General features: G+C 37.9%; 1 protein-coding gene across 1 annotated transcript in view; it reads left to right on the plus strand.

Annotated features, from left to right (window-relative positions):
• The window catches only part of RPS6KA5 (ribosomal protein S6 kinase A5), a 210,619-nt gene that overhangs the window by 152,198 nt on the left and 41,826 nt on the right, over nucleotides 1-16,595 (plus strand). The window contains exon 14 of the mRNA XM_021000385.2: nucleotides 7,975-8,166. Coding sequence (XP_020856044.1) covers nucleotides 7,975-8,166 — 192 coding nt within the window. The remainder of the gene's footprint in view (nucleotides 1-7,974; nucleotides 8,167-16,595) is intronic.

Raw genomic sequence — 16,595 nt, forward strand, 5'->3', positions numbered from 1 at the left:
GTTGTGGTATATTATTGTAATGGAATACTATCGTGCTATAAGAAATGATGAGCAGTATAATTTCAGAAAAACCTGGAAAGACTTACACGAACTGATGCAGAATGAAGTGAGCAGAACCAGAACAGCGTACACAGTAATAGCAATATTGCGCAAATGAATGACTTAGCTATTCTCAGCAATATAATGATCTAAGACAATTCTAGAGGACTCATGATGAAGAATGCTATCCACATCCAGAGGAAAAAAACTCATAGACTCTGTATAAAGATCAAAGCATACTATTTTTCACTTTGTTTATTTTTTTCATGGCATTTTTTACTTTTGCTGTTTCTTCCTTCACAACAAAACTAATGGAAATGTTTTATATGGATGCACATATATAATCTATTTCACCTCCCTTAGCATCTTAGCAAGGGAGAAGGGGAAGGAGGGAGGAAGAGAATCTGGAACTAAAATTTTTTAAATGAATGTTAAAAATTGTCTTTACATGCAATTGGGAAAAATAAAATACTATTTTAAAAAAGAAAAAAGGGGGGGAGGAGCCTTGTTTCAGTGGTGAGAGTGGGTATCCCTGGTGAATGTTTTATGAAAGGAGAGAGATATTCTATATAGGGAAATGTGGACCTCAAGGTGAATATTAGCTACAGGAATTCAGTGCTTAGAGAAACCACTTCTCATGCTTCAGAAGAAGGGGAATCAGAGCTCCTGGAAACATCTGACACCCAGAAGAGTGGAAAAGCATGCACCAAGGGAAGAAATTTGTAGGCAAATGGTTAAAAGAAAATGATAGAGTACCAAGGTCAATAATGAACTGCCCAATCAAGTACATTGGAGGAATGCTACTATGGACAATATATCTCCTCTATCACTGCAGAAATTGCTATTTCTAAAAGTGAAGCACAACAGGGGAAAAAAGGGAAACAGGAGCACAAGATCTACAAGGCAATAACAGAAACTCTTTTGAAGAGAGAACTCAAAATAGGTACCTCATCATTTTAATTCCATGAGGAATACAAGGGGAAAAAAAAAGCACTAAATAATATGAGGGCCATGAGACAAAGAATAAAGAAGTAGAACAGACTGAAAGAGAAGGTAAATAATAAAGAGAATGAGGGAAAGAAATCATTTCTAGAAAAAGCCACAAAAATTGTGAAATTTTAAAAACATAAACACAATAAATTGAAGGGAAGGTAAGTAAGAGGAATTTTACTTGGCTACGTAATTGAAAGGGGAAAAGGGGGGAGGAATTTAATAACTAGATAAAAGCAAGAAAGAAAAAGAAACTAATAAGCAAAGCTTCAAAACCTGAGTCTAGGGTAACAAATGGGAGGATAAGGCTGGAGAGTCAGGGGAATAGACCTAGTAGGAATAAGACTGTCTTTTAAAAAAAAAGATTAAGCTAAAATAACTTGAGGCATAGTACTGTGTGTACAGTGGAAGAGAGAAAATCATAACTTGGGGAAAAAACAATATTAGAGACAAATGGAGGAAAATACAAACCTCATAACTTTAAATGTGAATAAATTAATCCAGTAAAAGGAAATCATAACAGATTAGATAAGAAAATAAAACCTCACAATCTGTTGCTTACAAGAAATAATTAAAAGTAAAGATGTACGCAGACATCTTTACTAACAAAGAGCTAGGAAAAAATTCACTATCCATTAAGTGAATCCAAAAAAAGCAGGAGTTGTAATCATGCTGCCAGATAAAGCAAAAACATTCAAAATATAAAAAGGGATAAATAAGGAAACTACATTATACTGAAAAGAACTGTAGACAACAGACCAATATCAATATTAAACATATGCTTTAAAACATATGCCATAGCATCTAAACTCATAAAGAAAATAATAACTGAGCTAAAAGAATACATAAATGTGTGGATAGTAATGTTGTATACATAGTAATATGAGATTTTAGTGTCTCTCAGTTTTAGGTAAGTCTTAACAGAAATATAAACAAAAGACAAAGATTAGAACTGAACAAATTGTTGGAGAAACCAGAGACAGACCTATGGTATCTTCTGAATGAAACTGCCAAAGAATATGCAATTTTATCAGCACCACATGACGCTTTAACAAAAATGTGTGTTTTATAGGAGTATAGAGATATTGCAAACAAATGTGAAGAGACGGAAATGGTAAATATATCATTTACAGACCATAACATAATAAAAATAGCAATTAGTTCAATGATCACAAACAAAAGACAAACCTAAATGGAAACTTAACAGTGAAATCTTAAATAATGAGTAGATAAAAGAATAAATCATAGAAACAACAGTTGTATGAAAGAAATGTGAAATATCATACTAAAATTTCTGAGATATGGATAAAGCAGTCCTCAAAGGGAAAATCATATCACTACAACCATAGATAACAAAATAAAGAGAGGGCAGAGCTAAGATAGCAGAGAAAAGGCAGGGACTCACCTAAGCTTTCCCCCAAACCTCTCCAAACACCTTTAAATAATGCCTCAAAACAAATTCTGGAGTGCCATAACCCGCAAAATGAAGGAGTGAAACAATTTTCCGGCCCAAGACAACTTAGAAGATTGGCAGGAAGTTTCTCTTGTCACACTGGGGTGAAAGAGGCGCACAGTCCAGTACAGGCCTTGCCAGTGCAAGCCATCCCTAGCAAACTAGCAGCAGGCCTTGGGAGTGACTGAATCAGCAGCTATAGCAGTTGCTTCCAGACCTCTCAGCTCACAGATGGTAAGAGAGGGGTCAGATAACTGCTCAGAAGGAGATTACAGGGGGCCCTTTGCTGGCACTGGGGACAGCACTCTGTTGCATTGCCCATATTCACAATGTAGTCACAGCCTTGGATGGTAGTCCCAAGACAAGAAAGAACACTAGTATACCAGAGCTTGTGGCTGCAGGGGAGCAGGAACCCTGGTCACAGTTCCAAGGCTGAAGAGTGCTTGTGGTCACTCATAGACCAGAGCAAAGGCCAGAAGAGTAGTGAAAACCCTTCTCCTTAGATCATACCACCTTGGAAGAATTGAAAGCTTACAGACCACACCCCCCCACCCCAAACTAGCTCTGAAGCTAGCTGCACAGAAACCTTGAAGCTTGGGAAAGTGAGCCCTCCATCCCAGAAGCAGAGCCCCACTTTAATACAGTTAAAAGTCAAGAAATAAGCTGGGAAAATGAGCAAACAGTAGGAAAAAAAATCTGACTATAGAAAGTTACTATGTGACAAGGAAGATCACAACACACTCAGAAGAAGACATCAGAGTCAAAACTGCTACATCCAGAGCCTCAAAGAAAAATATTAATTGGTCTCAGGACACGGAGGAGCTCAAAAAGGAGGAAAAATTAGGAAGATAAATGAGAAAGATGCAAGAAAAATTTCAAAAAGAGTCAACAGCTTGGTAAAGAAGGCACAAAAAAACACTGAAGAAAATAACAGTTTAAAAAGCAGAATAGGCCAAATGGTAAAAGACATCCAAGATTCCAGTGAGGAGAAGAATGCCTTGAAAAGCAGAATTGGCCAAAGGGAAAAAAGAGGCACAAAAATTCACTGAAGAAAAGAACTTAAAAAGTAAACTTGGCCTAATGGCAAAGGTGATAAAGAAGCTCACTGAAAAAAACGGTTTCTTAAAAATTAAAATTGGGTAAGTGGAAGCTAATGACTTTATGAAGAAAAAATAATTTTAAAAACCATAATCAAGAAACATCAAGAAACAATAAAACAAAAATTTTTAAACGAAAAAATGCACTACCAGAAAACCATGATCAAAAAAAAAAAGAGCCTAGACATCATTTTTCAAGAAGTTATCAAAGAAAATTGCCCTGATGTTCTAGAGTCAGAGGGTAAAATAGAAGTGAAAAAATCTACCAGTCAACTCCTGAAAGAGATCCCAAAATGAAAACTCTCAGGAATGTTATAGCCAAATTCCAGAACTCCCAGGTCAAGGAGAAATTACTGTGAGGAGCTAAAAAGAAGCAATTCAAATATTGTCGAGCCACAGTCAGAATAACACAACATTTAGCCATTTCTACATTAAAGGATTGGAGGGCTTGGAATATGATATTCCAAAAGGCAAAGGAGCTAGGATTACAACCAAGAATCACCTACCCACCAAAACTGAGTATAATCCTTCAGGGGGAAAAATGGGTATTCAATGAAATAGAAAACTTTCAAGCATTCCTGTTGAAAAGACCAATGCTAAATAGAAATTTTGAGTTTCAGATACAGAACTCAAGAGGAGGAAAGAGAAATCATAAGAGTTTCATTCAGTAAGGTTAAACTGTTTACATTCCTCCATGGGAAAATGATATTTATAATACCTAAAAACTTTCTCATTACTAGAGCATTTAGAAGGCATATATAATAGACAGTAGGCATGTGAATGGAATATGATGTGATGATTATCTAAAAAATAAAGTTAAGAGGTGAGAAAAAGGAATGCACTTGGAGAAGGGGAAAGAGAGAAGGAGAATGGAGTAAATTATCTGACATAAAAGGGACACAAAAGAGATTTTACAGTGAAGAGTAAGATAGGGAACTTCGGGGGTGGGAGCGCATGAACCTTGCTTTCGTCATAATTGGCTCAAAGAGGGAATAACATATACACTCAGTTAATTATAGAAATCTAACCCTACGGGAAAGTAGGAAGGCAAGGATATAAGGGGGGGGCAGTGATAGAAGGGAAGGTGAACTGGGATGGGTCAAAGACAGATGCAAAACTCTTTTTTTAGTTGTATTTTTATTTATTATTTTTAGTTTTCAACATTCACTTCCACAAGATTGAGTTCCAAGTTTTCTCCCAATCTCTCCCCTCCCCCCATCCCAAGATGGTGTACATTTTGAATACCCCTTCCACCAAGCTGACCTCCCTTCTTTCAACACCCTTTATTTTGTCCTCTTCCCCTTCTATTTTCCTGTAGGGCAGGATAGATTTCTATATCCCTTTGCCTGTATATCTTATTTCCCAGTTGCATGTAAAAACAATTTTTAACATTCATTTTTAAAACTTGAGTTCCCACTTGTTTCCCTACCCTCCCTCATTGAGAAGGCAAGCAACTCGATAAAGGTTATACATGTATAGTCAGGCAAAACACTTCCATAATAATCATGTTGTGAAAAACTAACTATATTTCCCTCCATCCTATCCCACCCCTCGTTTATTCTGTTCTCTCCTTTGAGCCTGTCCCTCTTCAAAAGTGTTTGCTTCTGATTAGCCCCTCACCAATTCTGCCCTCCCTTCTATCATCTCCCCTCTCTTATCACCTTCCTCCCTGTTTTCCTGTAGGGTAAGATAGATTTCCATACCCAACTGAGTGTGTATGTTATTCCCTCCTTAAGCCAAATCCAATGAGAGTAAGATTCACTCATTCCCTCTCACCTTCCCCCTCTTCCTCTTCACTGAAAAAGCTTTTTTTTTTTTTTGGTGAGGTAGTCGGGGTTAAGTGACTTGCTCAGGATCATGCAGCTAGTAAGTATCAAGTGTCTGAGGGCAGATTTGAACTCAGGCCCTCCTGACTCCAAGGTAGAACTGTATCCACTGTGCCACCTAGCTGCCCCTGTAAAAGCTTTTTCTTGCCCCTTTTATGTGAGATAATTTACGCCAAGGTATATAACCAATTAACATTATGTTTCATGTTACATATATAAATGCATGTGAATATTTTATTTGTATATGTACATACATATTTATAATAATAGCCATTCTCCAGTATTCAAGGGATATGAACCAATAGTTCTCAAAAGAATGGCAAAGTATTCACAACCACATGAAAGAATGCTCCAAACCACTAATAATCAGAGACATGCAAATCAGAACAGCCCTTTCTGAGGTCTCACCTTTCATCCTGCAAATCAGAAAAGATGGCAAAAGTCAACATTCGAGGAGCTGTGGGAAAAGTCACTTTAGTGCATTATTGGGGGATCTGTGAATTGATACAGGCATTTTGTAAAGCAGTTTGGAGGAAGACAGTTGAAATGTCCATATTCTTTGACCCAGAAATTCCAATTTGGGGCACATACCCCAAGGAAGTCATTGAAAGGAAGGAAATCCCCACGTACACCAAAGTACTTACAGCAGTATTCGCTATAGCAAAAGATTGGAAACAAAGTAGATATCCATTGATTGGGGAATGAGTAAACAGAGTATGGTCATGAATGTAATGGAATATTTTTGTGCTGTAAGAAATGATGAAGGGGCAGCTAGGTGGTGCAGTGGATAGAGCACTGGCCTGGATTCAGGAGGACCTGAGTTCAAATCTAGCCTCAGACACATAATAACACTTACTAGCTATGTGACCTTGGGCAAATCACTTAACCCCATTGCCTAGCCAAAAAAAAAAAAAGGAAGAAGAATTATCTTCATGCAGTAAGCAGAGGCAAAATATATGTATACAATGAATACAACAGTGTAAATGTTAAGAACAACCACACACACAAAATCAAAAGTGAATGTTGCAAAATTATAAAGAACAAGCATGGCTTGAATGAAGATATATGACAGTACATTCTTAACACACCCTTTTGCGGAGGTGAGAGGTCTACAAGCATTGAATATTGTATGTGTTTTCAGACTTTTTCAGTGTATTACTCAATTGTGCTTGGGGTTTTTTTGTCTTTTCTTTTTGTCATAAGAAAATACGATTTTTATATAGGATGGCTCTCTGGGAAGGGGAGGAGTCTTAAGGAAAACTATGTTAAATGTAAAAAGTGAAACATCAATAAAGGGTTATTTTATTTAAAAGAAGCCATTATTAAAATACTAATGCAGCATTTCTTTTCTTTTGAATTTAACAACCTGTTTCTACTTTCCAGTTACATAGAATCAGTGTAGAATAAAAATGACTATATTCAAATGGCAATACATTTTCCTCATTTTAAACAAATTTCAAAAACACAAACTTCCAACTAAAGATACTATAAAGATATATCTTTCTCTAATTGCCAGAATCTAAAGATAAAGAAGCACATTAAATGTATAGTTGGAAAGAATATTAGATATCACCTAGTCTTATTTCCTCATTTTAATGGTGAGACTCAGTGAGAGACTGGTCAGCGTTACATAGGTGACAAAATGAGAACTGGGACCCAGGACTCCTGACTCCTAATCAAGTTCTCTTTTTCTGGACAACACAACATAACATGCCAAACTCTTGACAGCAATTTAATTCTAATACTTTCCTAGGAATTTGTTTGTTACATAAATCAGGGTGATATAATTTGGGTGAGTTGAGAATTTTTCCCTAAATTTGGTCTATTTGCCAATGCAGAAGTATATTTTTATACAGTACTACCAGTCTGTTCAGTAGCATGTTTAATGTAGCCTATTGGGCATTCTATGCAGAATAGTACATGAGACTTATTTATGTAAGTTTTCTTTAGTCCATGTGTAACATGTACCACACATGCTGCTAAGTAGAGCTGAGCTTCTATGCTACTGAATTCTAAACAATCAGAAATATCTTACCATTTTTTTATACTTCACTTAATGATCTGAAAGCACAGTTCAGTTATTTCTTAATCCATATGATAATTGTCTTTAGAGATGGAAATATGTTTGCCTGTTTGCCAGATGATAAGCTTGAGCACAGAAAAATCATGTGTTTTGCCCATTGTCAGTGGTTTGGTATTTTAAATCTACCTAATCCAATATCCATCTGTTCATAAGCTGCTATACTATGCTACTTCTCTAAATTATCGTTATAAATAGCATATATTCAAGCATCTTTTCCACTGGGAAGGAAGTATGGTATAGTGGAAAGAAAGGTGACCTTGGAGTAAGTGGAGAGATTACCAGCTGTATGTTATATGATGATTTTCAGTTTCCTCATCTGTAAGATAAGGATAATAATATCTATAGTGCATACCTCATAGGGTTGTTGTGAAAAGCAGATGAGATAATATATATAAAGTATTTGATAAACTTAAAAGCATTGCATAAAGGCAACTGTTATTATAGAATGTTAATCATTAATCTAACTTTAATGTTTTTATCTTACAGAATTTATTGTTCACTGATGAAAATGATAATTTGGAAATTAAGGTAATTGATTTTGGATTTGCACGTTTAAAGCCACCTGATAATCAGCCACTTAAGACACCATGCTTTACCCTTCATTATGCTGCTCCAGAGCTCTTAAATCATAATGGCTATGATGAATCTTGTGATCTGTGGAGCTTGGGAGTCATTTTGGTGAGTTTCTTTCAATGTAATAAACTCGTTCAAGTAATTGAGTATATCGAATTGATGTCTTGCAGCTATCACATTGTTGAATTTGAGAATACCAGTGGATTAGTTATTCAAAATACACAGATGACTAGATTTCTTAAAAATCACAGAAATCTGTAAGATAAAAGGAACCTCAACTTGTGGCTGACCAAAAGTCTCTTCTAAAACATCCTAAAGAATTGGTCAGTCATCCAGGTTTGCTCAAAGTATTGAGGGGAATCCACCGATTCCAGAGACAACTTGTTTCACTTTGGACAGCTCTGATTATTAGAAGTTTTTCTTTACTTTGAGCCTAAATCTTTCTGTCTACATCATCTACCTGTTTTTCCTAGTTCTGCCCTCTGGGGACAAACAGAACATATCTAATTCCTTTTCCATTTGAGAGCCCTTCAGTTATTTAAATATAGCTTTCAGATCACCCCTAAGCCTTCTTCTCTCCAGTCTCCTTTAATCAGCCAATGTATGGAATGTTCTCCAGTTCCCTTGCCATTCTGCTCACCCTCTTCTGGACATGCCTTTTCTTTTGCTTAAGCTTTTAATTTTCATAGCCCTACAAGTTCTTTTTTAATGTATTTAAATATGTCGTATATCCATCTAGAAATATCTCTCAAGCTATCATAGTTTCTTTTTACATTTTTTTTTTGCTGCTTATTCTTTAGCAGATTCATTTGCTAGTATGTTTTAAATGTATTAGTACTATTCTTTGTTCATTTTGAATTTGGGGGCTCGTACATTAGAATTAAATATAATGCCTTTGATTTGCAAAATTATTTGTTGAGCAGCTTTATATTATGATATGAATAAACACAAATTAGTTGAGTTATAATTCAAGCTAGAGTATAATATCAAAATCAATTAATGTTATGTTTTATATAATATGGAAGTAGGATAGTAAAGAGATGGTATTATTTAGCTTTTCATTAGAACTATAAAATTGTAGAAAATTTCTATCCTGAGAGGCGATACAACCTGAAAACATAAATCCAAAAATGATTGAGTTAAATTAATCAATGGCTTATTATGTTGTTATTGTTGTTGTTTTGTTGTTGTATTGTTGTTGTTGTTTTAGGCAACTGGGGTTAAGTGACTTGCCCAGGGTCACACAGCTAGCGTCAAGTGTTTGGTCTGAGGCCGGATTTGAACTCTCCACTGTGCCACCTAGCTGCCCCTTATTATAAGTTTTTAAGAACAATTGGGAATGTTTGGATGTATTTCATGGCATGTAGCAGCCCCAGGGTCACAAAATATTTGGTGCCACTTTTAGAAACAGAACAATGGGCTGAATAAGCAATGGTGTATCCCCTGATGCCATTTCCTATCATCTTTTATTCTTCCATTCAGAAGATATTTATTAAGTGCCTATCATACATACTAGACCTTTTAGGAAATGTAAATATAAGTAAGTCATGGCCCCTGCTTTCAAGGAACTTACCATCTAGTAGTAAAGATAAGACATGTACCCATATAAATGTATTATAAATTTGAATATAATTAGAATGCATTAGAGAAATACAAAGTGTTATGAGAGAAAATTGGGGAAGAGATTACTTCTAGTTATTGTATTATTTAAGTTGTCTCTGCTGATGTCTTATCATAGCATGAGAGGAGCCTTGATTCTTGAAAATCATAGCATGAAGGTAACCTTGGGTCTTGAAGGCTATGCTAATACACTATGAGTTCTGACAGGGCTTACTAACCTAGAAAGACTTCAGGGCTGGTCCTAGCTATGGGCTATGGAATTTAGAGATTTGTTACCAGAAAGTTGTTCATCATGCAATAGATATTTGGGACGTGGGAGAACAGAGCTACTATTAAAATTGTACTAAAGTATGGAGGGGTTGCAGTCTGTGTTGTTAGAGGGAGCATCCATATTGATAAAATTATAGGTGTTTTGTATTTAAGCAGTGTTAAGCCTTAATTGTATTATTTTTGTAAAACCTTCAAGATTTAATTTATCATTATATAAATCAGGAAATCAGCTTATTTTGAAAAACACAATATTAGCTTCCATTTTTTTCCATGTAAGTGGATTCAGATTTCATTAATTTTAATCACTTAAATTATTGTACTAAATGAAGAAGAAAGAAAAGTGGGGCAGAATGAAAAAAAGAGTATAAACTAATAGGATAGAGGAAAATGCACATGAGGCAGAGCCAAGATGTCAGAAAGAAGGCAGGAAGTTACCTAAGCTCTTCCCAATTTCCCTTGAAACAACTTTAAATCATACCTCAAAACGAATTCTGGAGCAACAGAACTCACAAAAGGACAGGGTGAAACAATTTTCCAGCCCAAGATAACTTGGAAGGACTATAGGAAATAACTGTCTCACTTGGGTAAAAGGGGAGCACAACCCAGTGCAAGCACTGTTGGGGTAAGCCAGTAGGAGGCCTCTAGCCCCAGCACAGATCAGCAACTGAGGCCCCACAGTTCTGGCTCAGCAGGCCAGCAGCACAGTGGGCCAACTGTGAAGCCTCCAGCCCCAGTGTAACAGGCTAGTGCTGCCTAGCAGACCCAGAGGCTCCAGCACAACCTGCAAGACTAGGCTAGGAGATCCCAGTATAACAGGCTAGTTGCTAGCCCCAGAGTCCATGGCACAGAAAGCCTGTGACCAGCCCCCTAGCCCCTGGTGCAAGGAGCTTGGGACAGTGCCCCAAGAGCAGAGCTCAGCTTTAAAAGTCACGAGATAAGCTAAAAAACAAGCAAAAATTTTTAAAAGCCCTAAGCATAGAAAGCTATTATGGCAGCAGGGAAGATCAAAACACAAACACAGGGGCAGCTACCTGGCACAACGGATAGAGCACTGGCCCTAGAGTCAGGAGGACCTGAGTTCAAATCTAGCCTCTGGGCAAGTCACCTAACTCCATCGGCCTCACCAAAACAAACAAACATACAAAAACCCCAGAAACTCAGAAGAGGATAACAATGTCAAAATACCTACATGTGAAGCCTCAAAGAGGAATATGAATTGGTCTCAGGCCCAAAAAGTTCCCCTGGAAGAACTCAGAAGGGATTTTAAAAGTCAAATAAGTGAGGTAGAAGAAAAACTGGGAAAAGAAATGAGAGTTATGCGAGAGAATTATAAAAAAAGAGTCAGCTTGGTAAATGAAGCACAAAAAATGGAAAAAGATGTACAAAAATTCACTGAAGAAAAGAACTCCTTAAAAAGTAGAATTGGCCAAATGGAAAAGGAAGTACAAAAGCCAACTGAAGAAAATAATTCCTTAAAAATTAAAATTTGGCAAATAAAAGTAATGACTCTGTGAGACAGCAAAAATCAATCAAACAAAATCAAAAGAATGAAAAAATAGAAGAAAATGTAAAATACCTCATTAGAAAAACAACTGAGGGGTGGAGCCAAGATGACAGAGTGAAAACAGTGACTTGCTTGAGCTCTCCTCCAAACCCCTCCAAATACTCATAAAAAATGGCTCTAAACAAATTCTGAAGTAGCAGAACCCACAAAAAGACAGAGTGAAACAAATTTCCAGCCCAAGACAACCTGGAAGATTGATCAGAAAGGTGTATCGCCCGGGCTGGGAGCGCAGTGCGCCCAGGCCACAGCAAACGTAGAGCAGGCCTCAGAGGACTGAATCTTGGGCAGCTGTGGCGGTTTCCAGACTCCTCAATCCGCGAATACCAAAGACAACTTAGAAAGTCAGTGGGAAAAGTCTGTTTCTGTCGGTGCTGAGACAGGAAGGTGGGGTTTCAGCTCTATTCCCCAAGAGCATGGCCCGGGGGTGGGGGGGCAGCTGCATCCCGAGCTTCTGGCCCACAGACTGAGGGGGAATCCAGTGGCTGATCAGAGAGGGACTGCAGGGATCTCTTTGCCAGTGCTGAGGCAGGAATCTCTTGCTTTGCTCATGTTTGGATCTGGGTCACAGTTCTGGGCGGCGGTGCTGGGGTGAGGAGGAACGCTGGTGTGGTAGAGTTTGGAGTGGCTGTGGAGAGGAACCCTTCCTCACAGTTACGGGACAGAAAGGAATACTTGTGGTCACAGGCCAGGAAAGGAGTAAACATCTCACCCCTTATCATACCGCCTTGCAAGAACTGAAAATTTACGGGTCGCTACAAGTATCTCTGAAAACAGCTATACAAACCCCTGAAGCTTGGGACAATACATTCTCCATATTAGAAGCAGACTCTTACCTTAACAAGGAGTTTAAAACTCAAGTAATTGGCTGGGATCATGAGCAAGCAGTGCAAAAAGAGTCAGACTGTATTATCTTACTTTGGTGACAAAGAAGATCAAAATATACAACCAGAAGACAACAAAGTCAAAGCTCCTACATCCAAAGCCTCCAAGAAAAATATGAATCAGTCCCAGGCCTTGGAAGAGCTCAAAAGGGATTTTGAGAAGCAAGTAAGGGAAGTAGAGGAAAAACTGAGAGTGATGCAAGAAAATCATGAAAAACAAGTCAACAGCCTGCTAAAGGAGACCCAAAAAATACTGAAGAAAATAACACCTTAAAAAATAGCCTAACCCAAATGGCAAAAGAGGTCCAAAAAGCCAATGAGGAGAAAAATGCCCTAAAAAGAAAATTGGCCAAATGGAAAAGGAAGTCCAAAAGATTACTGAAGAAAATACTTCCTTAAAAATTAGAATAGAGCAATTGGAAGATAGTGACTTTATGAGAAATCACGACACAGTAGAACAAATCCAAAAGAATGAAAAATTAGAAAACAATGTGAAATATCTCATTGGAAAAACAACTGACCTGGAAAATAGATCCAGGAGAGAGAATTTAAAAATTATTGGACTATCTGAAAGCCATGATCAAAAAAAGAGCCTAGACATCATCTTTCAAGAAATTATCAAGGAAAACTGCCCTGATATATTAGAACCAGAGGGCAAAATAGAAATTGAAAGAATCCACAGATCTCCTCCTGAAAGAGATCCCCAAAGGAAAACTCCTAGGAATATTGTAGCCAAATTCCAGAGTTCCCAGGTCAAGGAGAAAATATTACAAGCTGCCAGAAGGAAACAGTTCAAGTACTGTGGAAACACAATCAGGATAACACAAGATTTAGCAGCTTCTACATTAAAGGACCGCAGGGCATGGAATATAATATTCCAGAGGGCAAAGGAGATAGGATTACAACCAAGAATCACCTACCCAGCAAAACTGAGTATAATCCTTCAGGGGAAAAAATGGTCATTCAGTGAAATAGAGGACTTTCAAGCATTCTTGATGAAAAGACCAGAGCTGAATAGAAAATTTGACTTTCAAATACAGGACTCAGTGGAACATGAAGAGGTAAACAGGAAAGAGAAATCATAAGAGACTTATTAAGATTGAACTGTTTACATTCCTGCATGGAAAGATGATATTTATAACTCATGAGACCTTTGTCAGTATTAGGGTAGTTGGAGGAAAAAAATTGTATGTATGTATATGTAGATAGATAGAGGGCACAGGGTGAGTTGAAGATTAAGGGGTCATATCTGGAGAATAAAATTAAGGGATGAGAGAGGATTATACTTGGAGAAGAAAGGGAGAGGTAGAATGGGGTAAATTATCTCACAAAAAACAGAAAAGTCTCTTACAGTGGAGGGGAAAGGGGAAGGTGAGAGGGAATGAGGAATCTTATTCTCATAGGATTTGGCTTAAGGAGGGAATAACATACACATTCAATTGGGTATGGAAATCTGTCTTACCCTACAGGAAAATAGGGGGAGAAGGGGACAAGAGAGCAGGGGATGATAGAGAGGAGGGCAGATTGGGAAAGGGGTAATCAGAAGTAAATACTTCTGAGGAGGGACAGGGTCAAAAGAAAGAATAGAATAAATGGGAGGGCAGGATAGGATTAAGGGAAATAGAGTTAGTTTTTCACAACATGTCTACTATGGACATGTTTTGCATAACTGCACATGTACAACCTTTATTGAGTTGCTTGCCTTTTCAGTGAGGGTGGGTGGGGAGGGAGGAAGAGGGAAAATTTGAAACCTAAAGTTTTAAAAACATATGTTTAAAAAAAATGTTTTCACAAAATACTGGGAAATAAGAAATGCAGGAAATGGGGTACAGAAGTCTGTCCTGCCCTACAGGAAAATAGGAGGGGAAAGGGATAAGAGAAGGGGAGAGAGATAGAAGAGAGGACAGACTAGGGGGAGGGATATTCAGAATGCATGCCATCTTAGGGTGGGAGGAGAGGGGAGATGGGGTATAAATTTGGAATTCAAAAACTTGTGGGAGTGAATATTGAAAGCTAAAATAAATAAATTTATATTTTAAAAAAAACTGACCTGGAAAATGGATATAGGAGAGATAATTTAAGAATTATTGGGCTTCCTGAAAGCCAGGATCAAAAAAGAGCCTGGACAGCATCTTTCAAGAAATTATTAAAGAAAACTGCCCTGATATACTGGAACCAAAGGGTAAAATAAGTAATTGAAAGAATCCACCAATCACCTTGATCCCACAATGAAAACTCCCAGGAAAACACACAGTTAATAATCATAACCATGAATGTGATGGACCAGGATAGAAGAATCCTCCAGTATGTTGTTTACAAGAAACACACTTGAAAGAATCTATTTTACTTCAGCTGAACACACACACACACACACACACACACACACACAAAACTTGTATAGGGACAGAGCCAAGATGGCAAAGTGGTAGGAAGCAAAACAGCTGAGCTCTCCTCCACGAAACCAGTCCAAATAGATCTAGAAAATGTACCATGTGAATCCTGAGGAGGAAGTCCAGAAAAACTCAGAGTTAATCATTTGTTCAGCCCAGCTTGGCATAGGGACTCTGCCTCCAGACAAAGGGGTGGGGTCTGGCTTGATAACTGAGCTTGATCACCCTAGCTCCCAGAAAAAAGGTACACACACACACACACACACACACACACACACACACACACACAGATACATATATACTAGAGCAGGAAGAGGTCTTGTATCCATATGGGGGTCCCACCAGACACAAACCAAGGAACCATGACACAAACAATGCACTGTTCAACATCAGCTTTGTCACCCACCACCCAGTTGCATGTCACAGATCCAGAGTTGACTGAGAAGGGAACTTTTTTTTATAATATTTTATTTTTTCCCTAGTTACATGTCAAGAAAATTTTTAGCATTCAGTTTTACAAGATTTTGAGTTCCAAATTTTTCTCCCTCCCCTCTTCTGAAAATGGTCAGCAGTTTGTTATAGTTGATACATGTGCTATCATGTAAAAAATATTTCCATATTAGCCACAGTTGCAAAAGAAGAAACAGATTTTTAGAAATCACAGGAAAGAATAAAGTAAGTGAAAAAAAATACGCTTTGATCTGCATTCGGAGTCCATGAGTTCTTTGTCTGGATATGGATAGCATTTTCCTTTGTGAGTCCTTTGTACTTATCTTGGATCGTTGTGCTGCTGAGAAGAGTTGAGTCATTCGTAGTTAATCATCACATAGTGTTGCTGATACTGTGTACAATGTTTTCCTGATTCTGCTTATTTCACTTTGCATAAGTTTGTATGGGTCTTTCCAGGATTTTCTGAAGTCTGCCTGCTCATCATTTCTTATTGCACAATAGTATTCCATTACATTAATATACCACAGCTTGTTCAGCCATTCCCCAATTTCCAATATTTTGCCACCACGAAAAGGGTGCTATAAATATTTTTGCACATGTAGGTCCTTTTCCATTTTTACGATCTTTTTGAGATACAGACCTAGTGGTGATATTGCCAGATCAAAGGGTATGCACATTTTTATAGCTCTTTGGGCATAGTTCCAAATTGCTCTCCAGAATGGTTGAATCAGTTCACAGTTCCACCAACAATGCATCGGTGTTCCAATTTTCCCACATCCTCTCCAGCATTTATCATTTTCCTTTGAGAAGGGAACTTAATCATGGGCTTGGCATTCCTAGGTAGGTAGGCTCTGGGTGGTATATTAAGATCCTTTCTTAAGTTCAGAAGCCAGTAGGAGTGTGGCTCAGACCCTAGACTCAAAATAGGGTCTTATTTCCACCATCTAGCCCAACCAGCAGATGAATAACTAAGGAAAGAATCTCAGAGGAACCTACAGTCCTGCTACTTTGAACCAACAAAACTTTCTGATTGATTGATGGAGACGGAGTCCTGCAGCAGTCTGCTTTTGCACAGACTCAAACCCCTAGTCCAGCTCAAGAACTTGCAGAGCTCAGACTAGGGGAGCAGCAATCAGACTTGTCACAGGATCAGATCACTTTGAGAGCACTGAAAGCTAGCAGGTCCTGTCTCTGAGATCCTAGAACAATACACTGCTGCAAAAGGACCAACCCAGATCTAACCTCCAGAAGTGCCACAGAGGCCAGCTGTAACATAAAGTTCAAAGTAAGGAAATAAGCCAGAAGAATGAGCAAACAAAAAAAGAATCCCACCATAAGGAGCTGCTTTGGTGGCAGGAA

The sequence above is a fragment of the Phascolarctos cinereus genome, unplaced genomic scaffold (assembly GCF_003287225.1).
Source record: "Phascolarctos cinereus isolate Bilbo 61053 unplaced genomic scaffold, phaCin_HiC Scaffold_3;HRSCAF=262, whole genome shotgun sequence".
NCBI classification, from domain to species: Eukaryota; Metazoa; Chordata; class Mammalia; order Diprotodontia; family Phascolarctidae; genus Phascolarctos; species Phascolarctos cinereus.